General features: G+C 40.3%; 1 protein-coding gene across 7 annotated transcripts in view; it reads left to right on the top strand.

The window, feature by feature from the left end:
- NIBAN1 (niban apoptosis regulator 1) overlaps positions 1-12,910 on the top strand; it is a 201,147-nt gene that overhangs the window by 164,133 nt on the left and 24,104 nt on the right. For all 7 annotated transcript variants that reach the window (XM_054693409.1, XM_054693410.1, XM_054693413.1 and 4 more), the window contains one exon: positions 8,339-8,454. In XM_054693409.1, the coding sequence (XP_054549384.1) occupies positions 8,339-8,454 (116 nt within the window). The remainder of the gene's footprint in view (positions 1-8,338; positions 8,455-12,910) is intronic.

The following is a 12,910-nucleotide window of genomic DNA, read 5'->3' as shown; positions in this document are numbered from 1 at the left end:
CAGCCTTACCTGCTTCATAGACAACCTTACAGCCAAATGGGGATGGGCTTACATTTAAGCGAAACCTTTGTGTTATATATAGACATGTATGTAATATGTCTATGCTATATAATATATAGACATACTACACATTTAGATGTGTTACATATTATGTATAGCATAGACATGCCACATATAGATGTATTATATATACATATATTAGATATATTAAATATACACATATAGTATATACATATATATCTATCTGTATATTACCTTTGCCAAGTGATTGAAAAAGTTTTAAAATATCCTAGAAATTCTCCTCTAGATTGTCAGTAACTTCAGCCATTTGACTAGCACTTGTCATTTAGGTATTTAACTTTGATCATGTTTATTTGCATTATCAACCAAAACTCAAAATCTTAGAAGTATGTTGTAGTGGCAGGAACGGACACAGGGCAGACCAGGTAAAGGAGGAGTCAGAGTCCTCAGTGGCTTTTGCAGTTCTTTTATTTAGATTTACCAGGCATACGGCAGGCAGGGGTCTGGGGGGCCGGGAGGTTGGCAGTCCTCCCAGCCCCCAGCAAATCTTTACTCTATCTGGGCTCTCTCTGCTTCTCTTCTTCTCTCAGCTTCTCTGTTCCTGCTGGCGTCCCTGTGACGCCATCCTTAAAAGCCCAGTCTTAGCCCAGGTGAATCCTATCTACATCTACCCACACCCTACTCCAGGTGCCCGCCATCAGGCATGCATTCAGGACCGCAAGGATCCATCATCTATCCTGATGGTGGGAGGGCAGAAAAGCCTGACATTTTTTCCTTACCCTACATACGTCAATCAAAATCTTCATTAATTGCCTTGCTAAAATCTAAATGTAGCTGCCTCCAACAGCCTTCTAACCTGCCAATCTAGCATACATGTAAAGGAAATGAGGTTAGTCTGGCTACACTTGTTCTAGTAATCACCACTTCCTCTCTCTGTTGACAGTCTTTCACTATTTATTGTTAAGTCGAGAATTCACGAGATGCACTGCTCTTAGTTGGATGAGACATGCAAGTGCGTTTCTGTGTGGGTTTTTTATCAAAACATTATCTTCACTAGAAACACCTTTCTTCCATGAATTTGTGAAATCTTTTATATCCTCTGAGTGAGTCTTGTATCTTTATATTTTTGCCTAAAGCAATGCCATTATAATTAAACGTATTCTTATCACTGGATCTCCATGAGTTATGCATTTTTCTTGGCTAAATCCACTTACCTTCCTATTAGATTTGTGTCCACTACAACTGATATGATTTGACCAGTAGAATAATATTATACTCTAGTCATTTGCAAAATACAGTTTGGGCCTCTTTGGTAGTTTACCAGTATCTTCTAAGTAATTCTCCAGCTAGTTCTCATAAGAATTGTTATTTACAAGATGGCAGTAGAGATTTGCTAAGGTCATAAATAAGCTTCTTAATAAAATTTAAAACTTTTATTGCCATTTCATTAGAATGAACCCCATTCATGTTTAATTCTGGTGAGTGCATTCTTATCTGCTTTTAACAATGTCATGTTACATTCTGTCTGGCTCTCAATTTCTCACTCCTTGTATGAGTGGCTGGACTAGATGATCCTAATGGTATGTTCAAATTCTAAAATTATATGATGATTCTAAACTTTGAAAAGGAAAGAAAAGTTCCTCTTTAAATTATTTTATTTTATTTTTATTTTTTTAAAAAGATTTATTTTATTTATACAAGAGCTAGGGTACAGGCCAGATGCGCAGGAGGGTGAGAGGATTCACCAGAGACATAGCGGGGAACAGAACAGGCAGACTGACGAAATACACTGCTGAGGGGAGTAACAGGAGACACAGGAAAGGTCTGCTCGCCATGTGGGTTGCTCCGAGGCCGGCAGGGATGGAACCAGCCCACTGCAAAGGCTGTGGACAGCTTCACAGAGCTGCGCTCAACTGCCTACACCACCAGGGAGGCCCTTTAAATTATTTTAAAATTAAGCCACCACACATGTACACACACATGTAAAACTGGTGAAATCAGACTAAGGTGGTTAGATTGCATCAGCTTCAGTCTCCTGTTGTGATATTATATTATATAGTTTTGCAAGATTCCCATTAGGTGAAATTGTATTATTTCTTTTTTTTTAATTTTTTTTTAAGATTTATTTATTTATTTATACAAGCACTGGGTACAGTCAGAAGTGCGGGAGGGTAAGAGAATTCACCAGAGCCAGAGCGGGGAAGAGAACAGGCGGATGGGTGAAATACACTGCTGAGGGGAGCAGCGGGCGGCAGGAGAGGTCTGCACGCCATGTGGGACCCTCCCCGGCAACCGGGGATCGAACCGGCGCTGCAGAGGCTGCGGGCAGCTTCACAGCCCAGCGCCTAAATGCTGCGCTACCCAGGAGGCACTGTATTATTTCTTACAAGAATATGTGAAGCTATAATTATCTCATTATAAAAAGGTTTAAATAATTAAACCATGCAGTGTTTTAAAAAAAATAAAATTCATCCAAGTACATTTAGAATCTAATTGGCTTTGTTCAATAATTCATGAATTGGGTGAATCCCATCTAGCAAATAGAAGGGCTCTAAAAAGGGTTGTACAAATAGAAGGTTTTTATATTCAGAGAGAGTGTGAAGAAAAAGGTCTTAGGCAAAGTCATCTTCACTTAGGGAAAGGTAAGAGGGTCTTATCATTCAGATGACCTCACTAGTGCTGACGAGGAAACTCCAAGTTCCACTTTTGGGGGCGGGGTGAGGTTGAAACTGCAGTTAAGCTAGGTAGGAAGTCTTGTTGGGATCTGGCATGAATGACTCCATTTTAGGCCTGTTTCTTTTTGTATTTTCAATAAGTGTTATAACAACAGGCCATGGAAGTAAGGAGGTCTTGCTTGACCACACACCAGCTCAAACAAGTTCTTTAACTTTTCTGGAACTAATTTTCTTTGCCCACTTAAAGTGGTATTATTAATTCCTACCTGATGGATTGATTGTTGGCAGGATTATACAAGCCAGTGTGTTTAAGCATCTCTTGTACTTCATGCTCCTTGATAGCACTTAATAACTATCAATTGCTTTCCCATGTGCTCCTTCTCCTTTGTTCTATTGAAAAAAATTGAAGGCAAGTAACCTCACTGAAAACACAACACCCAACTGAAGTTGAAGTCAGTTTAAAGTATACATTAGAGAGATGCACCCCATAGCAATGCAGTGAGTAATACTGTTACATAACCCTCTCAAATCACCAGGCAGATCAGCTAACAATTTGGCACAGTTTAATGATAAAATAACATAACAAGGTTGTTTCCAAATCCAGCCCGAGTCAGGGAGTCCCGACAGGGCAGCCAGAGTCTAAATGCAGAGTGACTACCCAGGCCTTGGAGCTCTGGCATCTTGCTTGACTCAGACATGTAATAAATCTGTTTAAGTGGAAAAAAACAAAAGCAATTTCTCTCTGGCCAGCCCCCTGAATAACTGTCCCCAAGGGGCTAAAAGAAGCTTTCCTTTCCTTGCAAAATCCTTAATCATGTCTCACAAATATGAGTTTTCCATGCAGCTGCAACAGATGAGAAATAGGGAGAGACTAAGGAGAACAGACATGTCTTGGTTCTTGAGGATCTGATTGTTGAATGAATGGCCAAGAGGGGTCTTCCACATGTCCCTTAGAATGTGGAGAGTTTCAGAACACAAGGGGATATAGTGATGGTACCTGGGTGATATGGTGGCAGGAGAACTATGGGGACTACAATGATGAAAGAAAAAAATTAATAATAAAAGAAAAAAGAAAAAAAACAAACCCTGGAGAGTTTCCAAGAACTCTGTTCTGGTGAGTTCTTATCAGTGAGTTTGCCAAACCCACCAAATTTTCAAACAACCCCACATTGAAAGGGAGTTAGAGACAGAATTACAGCTTTTCATTGACTTTGGCAGCTTTGGGGGCACTGAGCTGATTACTGTAAATTGTAATTGAGTAGGGACAATGTTAAAACCTGTTCTTCAAAATCAAAGGAGAAGTAATGTTTAGATTAACAAGATTTTTATATGAAGAGTGTGTAGGGATTTTTACTTGACTACAAGAAAAGTTTAAGTCAGCAGCATGATGTGGTTATATTGAAAAGAGGTCAGAGACCAAAACAAGGAAAGCAATCTTTCTACTTTATACAATTTGTGCTTAGAATATCCGGTGTCTCGTATTCAGTGTAGGGGCCAAATTTAAGAAAAATTGATAAACTGGACTTGATCTCTAGGGAAGGAAGCTAAAGAAAGAGTCACATTTAAAGGATCCCAAAACTCTGTTGTTTAAACAATGGCTGAGTAAATATTCAGCTTTCCCTTGGAGATACCATATGGGAGAGGAGTAAACTTGTCTGTTTTGCTCGAAAAGGCAGAAATGGAATTAATGAGAGTGAGTTCATGAAAACAGATTCTGGCTCAAGAGAAGGAAAGTTTTTCAAATTATTAGAGCAGTTCGGTGATGGAAAGGACTATTTCATTAAATTGTGAGCTTCCTGTCACTTGGAAATATTCAAGCTAATGATGAATGCCTTTCTGGAATGCTGCACATTCCCAGGGTTGAAGGAGATCTTGGGGTAGCTGACCTTTACGGTCCCTTCCAACTTGCATAGTCTATGATTTAAGTAAGCGTGAATGCCAAGGCCAGTTATGACAGGCCAGATCCACATTTTCAGCTCTTGGCTCTGAGCCTGACCAGCTGTGTGACCTTCAGCTAAAAAATTAACCATTTTGTGCTCCAGTTTCCTCATCCATAAAATGAGAAAGTTGGATTTAATGATGTCAAGTCACTCCTCATCATATCTGTCTCCTTGACCATCCTCGTAATGACAGCCTGGTGGAAAAGTACAGTTTGAGCTGATACTTGCTATTTTTTCTATATTGGCTGGCAGGGAGAAGATTCAAAGACCCCAACCCATTGTCAGTTCCTGGGCCAATGAAGTAAACTCTCAATTGCTTGTTGGGGGGAGAGGGAGTGGTTGTGATCCTGGGATTTGTTCCCATGAGATCTGTGGCAGGAAGTTGATCAAATAACTGATAATCTGGTTTCTCTCAAACACCTGTATGTTGCTGGCTGAGCTCAGCAAGCCCTTTGCAAACAACTTAGAAGAAATGAAGATCATATTACTATTGCAATATAGTTCTGTCTTTTACAAAGCAAACCTTTGTTCTTTATTTTCTTAATAATCTGGTAATTGCTGTTGAGCTTTGCTTATAATCATAAGAACAAATATTCATGAAGTGACTTACAATACAGTAGAAACTGTTCTGAATGTTTTATATAAATAAGTTTATTTAATCAGTTTGTAAGCTGAAAATCTAATGATGAATTGGTAGATTAAATACTTGTTCTCAGGCAAAGGAGTAGTTAAAATCCAGTTTTAGCCCTTCTTAATGGTAAAGAATACAGAATTCAAATCTGAGCCCTCTTTCTTTTAGACTTCATTGCTGATGTTTAATTATTGTAATTTCCTTTGTGATTCATTTGATTATTGATATTTTTCTTCTCCTTCTGTATCAAAGTGCCTCATCCTCCACTGATACTGCCTCTTCTATTCCTTCTTTGACATCTCTTTTACATATCATTGTCTCCAAATTCCATTTTTCTCAGTTATTTTTTCCAAAGGTCTTTGAAAATGTAACCAGCAGTAAGAGTGTCATTTGCTTTGATGTAGAGGTATGGACTGGATTCCAAATCTCTCTTCCTGTTACTTAGGTCAGCAGGGGAAAAAATAAGTAAACTTATGCTTTTTGTGGGGACATGAGGAATTTAAAACTTTATTCTCAGTCTCCTGGGTCTGGCAGAACTAACTCCATCCAAGTGGATGGAGTTTTCTTCCATCTCTTTGTTTCCTTAGGTTGGAAATGAAAACAGCTGTTAAAAATAAGAGCCTGTGAGTCAATCTTGAATCTCAATGTAGTAATTACAGTTTCCATCTCAGTCAGTAAAGTCCCTCCCAGAGTATTAAGCCTGGTAGGAGACTCCTCCTTGTTGTCACTTTATACCAGGACCTTAGATTTTGTTTTCCAAACCTCTAAGATTAAACAATAAAACATTTCCCAAACCAGAAAAAAAAGGCAGAAAATATCTTAAATTAAAATTCACATTTAAAAACTTGAATTTTGAACATGTCCTTTTTCTGATTTAGATTTTGACTGAATCTGTGTCTATCTTAGCAATGTCAACTGAAGCTTCACATTTTTGAAAGTGGTGCTCTACCTTCCAGGTACCTTCACTATACAAGATTTTACTCAAACTCTTGAAGAGGTTATGCCTTGAATTGTATTTTCTCTTTTCCACGTTTCTGTGGCTGATGATCTTGTAAGTCAATCTCAAGAGTCAACACACAACCTATTAATTGTTGTTTTTCTGTTACTTCTGCTTGATGCCCTATGTCAACCACTCAATCTTTTTTTTTTTTTTTTCAGATTTATTTATGCATACAAGAACTGGGGTTTAGGCCAGAGGTGTGGTGGGGAGGGGGGAGAGGATTCACCAGAGACAGAGTGGGAAGCAGAACAGGCGGATTGACTGAAATACACTGCTGAGGGGAGCAGCGGTCAAGTCAGGAGAGGCCTGCTGCACCATGTGGTAGCTCCCTGGCTGGGGATCAAACTTGTGCTTCAGTGGCTGCAGATAGCTTCATAGTACTGAGACTTAGCCCCTGGTGGCATAACCATTCAGTCTTTGACTGAACAATCCTGTTATCTTAAGTTCTGCTGTTTCCCCTATCAAACAGCTGCTAATGGTTTCCCTATAGATGCTGATCAAATTCCACTAGAATAGAGAGAACTTGAGTCCTACTGGGAAAGAAGGAGGAGGCAAGAGACTCAAACCTTTCCATCACTTCACTTTGCCCACTTCCTCTAAGACTTGATTTCTTTATTGTTAGATTCAATTACTCATTTTATTTGAGGGAAGAGGAGGATTGTGTTTTGTTTTTTTTTTTTTAATGAGTCTAAAGGTTAGGAAGTTATAAAACATTTCTGTATTTACTTATTTCAAATAAAATTGTATTGATGTATCATTGGTTTACATTACTATATACATTTTGGGGGTACAGTTTTGTATCTTGATATGTGTATGTACCCACTGCACCCACTGCCAAAGTTAGATTATTTCTAAAATTCATTTATCTCCCAAGATTTCTGTAATTCTTTTATAGTTGTGTCCTCCAGGAGCTAGTTATATGAGTTGAAAATTGTCAGCTTGGGTTGCTATCACATAAACACCAAAGCCTGGGAATCTGAGATCAAGTCACTGGCAGATCTGGGGTCTGGAGTATTTGGGGGCAAGGTGGTGGGGACTGGGAAAAGCAGAGACAGAGAGATTGCTAACTCATACCTTTTCTAGAAGGGTGCTAATTCCATCATGAGTGTTCTGCTATGATATCCTTATTTCCTCTCAAAGGCTCCATCTTTCAGTATCATCACATTGAGGATTAGGGTTTCAGCATATGAATTTGGAGGTACAGACACTTAATGTATAGCAGAAAGGGAGAGACTTGCATGCACAGTGAGATTTGTCGACTTCTGGGGAGACCAGTTAGCCCTGTTACCTCAACCACACCTAAAATTCTACCTTTAGATATTCATTTCTTTTGATAAAATATTACCTTTCAGATATGAGGTTTTTAAAAATCCAAAATGTTTGGAAGGCCAGGCCCATAAAATGAGTATGTGAGACAGTATCTTGTAGTGCTTAGAAGCAGGCCCTGGAGTTAGACTGCTTGAATGCACAACTGTAGTAACTGCATGACTTTAGGCATTTAATTCATCTTTCCGTGCTTTTATTTCCTCATCTGTCAAGTGGGACTGATAAGTATACTCGCCTCAGAGGTTTTTGTGAGATTTCAGTGAAATACATATAAGTTAGAAGAACAGGATCCCGCTAAATGTTAGTAATTATCATCTTTCATTTTCATAAATTAGTGTATTGTATTGATAGTTGCACAATCATCCTCCATTTACATAAATTAACATGTTCTATTGATAGCATTTTGACTAAAAGTAGCTATCAGGTCATGAAGAAAATGAAATATTGTTCTGGAAACTGGGAGGGGATGCCTTAGATACCCTGGTGCCTACAGGAGGCATTCACATAAAGGAGAAAGGGGGATGGAGGTGCTTCTAATGGACAGAATGAACCAGTTAGCATGGTGGCCAAGTAGCGTGATGGAGACTTAGCAATTTCTTTGCATTCAGCGCTTGCTTAACTTTTCTGCATCCCTTGCAATATCCCCCTAATGCTAGGTCTCTGATCCATTACACTTGGGGAACCATGGAGAAATATCAGAAAAAGTGGTTTTTCTTTGCTCACTGCCCTTGCCTCTTTCTTTTAGATTACATGAAGCACATGACATTTGAAGCCCAAGCCTTTTTAGAAGCTGTGCAGTTCTTCCAGCAGGAGAAGGGGCATTATGGTTCGTGGGAAATGAACACTGGAGATGAAATCCAGGTAAGCTGGGACTCAGCGTTTTGGGACCTCTTCTCCATCTACATAGTAGGGGGTCAGGATCATAATAAACCATCAAAAAAAGTTGCTTGAATGGAAGATCAAAGTCCACTTCTCTTATTGTCTGGAAGCCCTGAGACACCTACTCTGAAGACCCCAGACCAGGCATTAAATAGGGCCCAAGCACTGCAGCTGCAATGGGAAGGGCTGATTCCACTTTCTCTGCACAAAAAATTATTCTTTTAAATGGCCTCATCCTTCCAGACTAGGAGCAAATGTGAGCAAGTGTGGCATCATGTGGGGTGGTGCTCTAGGCTCCCAGCCCAGGTTTAAATCTTGCCAAGTAATTTAACCTACTCTTTAGTCTCAGGTCACTGCTATAGGGGAAAGAAAAAAAAACAAACAGGAATGACAATGTTTACCTTGCAGGGCAGTGAGAATTAAATGAGATGTTATTGGAAAGTATTTGGCAAACAGTTTTCTTTATCTAGTAGATGATTTATAAATGAAGTAGTTAATGAAAACAAAATTGGAAAGCATTAGCTAGATTTTAATACATTTAACACATTACCTTTGCTGGTTTTCTATCCTCCTGTGGTTGAGTATATTTCCCAATCTCATTGATTAAATGCCAGCCATGGGCTAAGCACAAGGGGCTTTTTTTTTTTTTTTTTTAAATATTACATGTTCTTTTTAAAAATTTTATTTTATTTATTTATGCATACAGGAACTGGGGTGTAGGCCAGAGATGCAGGAGGGGCAGTGAGAGGATTCACCAGAGACAGAGTAGGGAGCAGAGCAAGGGGATCGACTGAAATACACTGCTGAGGGGAGCAGTGGGTAAGACTGGAGAAGTCTACTGCGCCATGTGGGTCAGCTCCCTGGCTGGGGATCAAACTTGTGCTGCAGTGGCTGCAGATAGCTTTGTAGAGCTGAGAGTTAACCCCTTACACCACCAGGGAGGCCCCATTAGGGTCATTTTAATAGGTCTCCAGGGAAACTGTTTCGTGAGTGACCCTCTCTTCCATGATGGTTTCTGACAGTTGATTCCACCAGGAAGAGGAGGTAGGGTAGGGATTATTTACTAGAGGCACACAGTGTCCAAGAATGCTATTCTTTGGTTTGGCCCAGAGTGCTTCTTTTGGGGGACCGATAAAACTTGTTATAAGGAACAAAATTTAGAAGATGCCACATGAGGCCTTACCTTTCATGGTCATTGAATATTTAAGCCAAAAGCCTTTTCTCACGATGGTTCTTTATTATTTTACCTTATGACTCAGAATCTTCTTCCTCTTGTTACTATTTTTCTTTTGGTGGATTCTAAACTCATGTACTTTCCGTCCTGAGACTTATCCTGTACTTGAACTGATTCTTGATTTCTGAGATTTTGGGAAACTACGTGCATTAATGAATATGAGAGGCAAAGGATTTACAGTACTTGTAGCTAAAAGAAAAACAAAAGTACAAGAGGAGGCTGAATCATTTGAATAAATTGGCCTGTGATAGACCAAACACATTTCATAGACATACCAGTATTAAAAAACCTGCAAGTGGCACAGGCGGTTGAGCGCCATGCTGTGAAGCTGTCCACAGCCTCTGCAGCACCAGTTGGATCCTGGCCGGCCAGCGAGAATCCCACCTGCTGGGCAGACCTCTCATGTCTGGCCCGCTGCTCTCCTCAGCAGTGTATTTCGTCAGTCTGCCTGTTCTGTTCCCCGCTCTGTCTCTGGTGAATCCTCTCATCCTCCCGTGCACCTGGCCTGTACCTCAGTTCTTGTATGAATCAATCAATCAATCAATCAATCTTTAAAAAAAATGCCTGCAAGAGATACTTCTTATGTTCAAATTTTAATTCTCTCTCTCTCACCAATCTTACAAGGTAAGTAGAACAGTTATTGTTCTTTCCATTTTGTAAATGAGAAAACTGAGGCAGGCACACATCAGTTAAGTGACTTTGTTCAGTTTTATTTGCTGAACAAGTATTTACTGAGCCTGGCACTATGTTGGGCAAGAGAAAATATCCCTGCCCTGTGGGGCTGCTGGTTTCAGGGTCACATGCTAAGTAGACAAATGGCAAAGGACATTACAGTTTGACGCCTGGTGGGGGAAGATCGATACCCACCATGAACATATGAAGTTACACATTTCTTTAGCTCCTTGAGTTTAACGATGCCATTTGCTTAATTTTTTTCTTCTATTTGGAACCTCAGCCAGCTCACATTCTTCATGATGCCCTCAAACGATTCATAAATCCTTCCTGGGTGGGAAGGATTGAGGTTTTGATTAGTTTTTCATTGACTTGCTGCTTGACTTGCTGCTTGACTTTCATTGACTTGACTTTGCCTTCAGCTGACAGGCGCTAAGTGTCATCAGAGATACTAAATGACTAAATGACCCAGAGAGAGAACTAAATGACTTGACCTTGGCCATGGAAGTGAGGCAGGACATACCTGGAAGCACACAGAGAACAGACAGAGCAGAAGTGTATGTGGGCACTGGGGTTATGCACATATGGATATCCTGAACACAAAGAGCACAGCCATAATAAAGTACAAATTATACATTGTAAAAAATGTCTTAAGTGGGAAATGCAACAAAAAGAAAAGCAGAGAAGAAATCTGTAAAAGTCAGTGTTGTGGGAAGAAGATCAAGGTGAGGCTGGAGGCACAGGGGGTGAAAGAATTCACCAGAAGACAGAGCAGAGAACAGAAAAGGGGAATTTATTAAAATACATGGCTAAGAGAAGCAGCAGGCGAGACAGAAGAGGTCTGCGTGTGAAGAATGATTTGGGGCTCCCTTTTATAACCTGTTTTTTGGGCTTTTCATGACTGGGCAGTTGGTTTGAGAGAGTTAGTGCTGGGATGTCGGGTCTTGAGTTTTGACCTTTGATACAAAATGTGTCTTGGCCCTGCTTCTGCATTCACGGTTAAAAATGATCTGGTCTTAGGGCCTGGTCCCATAGCAACCTTATCAATTCCCTTTATCTAATCAGGCTTCCCAAACCTTCCTGCTGGGACAGAGATGGGGGCTTAAATTTTAACATATTAAATGACACACAGACAGACAATCGGAGGTATTAGCAAATCAATACCTGATAGAAAACTTTGCTCTTCCAGGAATCTGAGTCTCTTTAATGAAATCACAGACTCATAAAGTGGGAGTGCTGGCTGGCCATTTCAGAATTATTTGTCCAGCACCCTCTAGGTGACTGAAACAATGTTCTGAAATGTTGACTGGAGCCACGAAACTGAACTGTGACAGAGATGCTTTTTGTGCATATGCCAGGCTCTCCTTGGAGGTGAAAGGAAATGGTCCCCAAAACTTTGCTGTGCAGAGTCTGGCAAGATTAGGTCCACTGTGACCTCATACATGGACCCGAAGCAGCACCCGCCCTAAGACTTGCAGACAAAAGAGGTCAGGAGCCCAAAGCAGCTACCAAATAGTTAAAGAAAATAGTACGGCATGACTGAGTTTGAGACTGTGACTTATTGTGGTTAAAGCCTAGCTTTATTTGCATTTTTTCTTCATGTCTGCTGAGAATTTAATCACAACATTGTCTTAATCCACTCGACCCTAAGGACCTGCATTCAGAAGACTTTCAGCATCATTACATTATTATCTTCATAGTAATGATTCACACAGCGAGGATGGCAGGCCCTCTGGGTGATGATTATTTTAGGCAAGTGTCCAGGCAAAGCAAATACCTTGGAATAAGTTGCCTGACAGTCTAATAAAGTGAAGATATTTGTATACCAGTAAAAACATGAATAAGTTTCACTTGTCAATACAAATGTATCAAATGAGGTCAGGAGGGAAAGAAAGTGTTTTGCACACTGTATTTACAGTTATTTGGTCTATTTATTCTTTGCCTTTAAGTGAGCCAGATGGGCCAAGAGCAGCTCATAATTCCCACAGAACAGGGTGGTCTCAAGACAAGAAAACTATCCATTTTTTTTAGGCCATGTCCATATGTTCCAGCACTGCCTTTTGTCTAATGACCTTGAATGCAGTCCCTTTAAGTGGATTCTTTCACGCATGGCCACTTGGCAATACCCCGTTTTAGTTCTCATGGAAAAACTCAACAGATCCTGTGCTGGAGAGAGAAGGTTGGGGAACCCCTTTTTTATGATGATTTATTTATTACTTAAGCTTCATTCTCTGGCAATTTAATCACTAGGGCTTTCAACTCTGCTCTTGGAGAGCTCACCAAGGTAGGAAATCCCTGGGCAGGTTAGCCTTTGCACAGGTCAGGGTGGGGGTGGGGCTGAAGCTTAGAGGAAGAGGGCGATGTTGTTGGGTACCAGTTGGGCATCTGTACTCAGAGACTCTGCTTGCTGTGGGGCTATTTCCTGAGTCCCCACCCTTGCAACCCACACCCTCTCCATTTTTCTCCAGTCATATTTTCCTCCCAATTCCTGAAGTTGTAAAACAGAACCAAATTTCTTGGACCATTTGTATG

The sequence above is a fragment of the Talpa occidentalis genome, unplaced genomic scaffold (genome assembly GCF_014898055.3).
Source record: "Talpa occidentalis isolate TD23 unplaced genomic scaffold, MPIMG_talOcc4v2.1 talOcc4.12, whole genome shotgun sequence".
Classification (NCBI taxonomy): Eukaryota; Metazoa; Chordata; class Mammalia; order Eulipotyphla; family Talpidae; genus Talpa; species Talpa occidentalis.
This window is presented reverse-complemented; position numbering and strand designations above follow the sequence as displayed.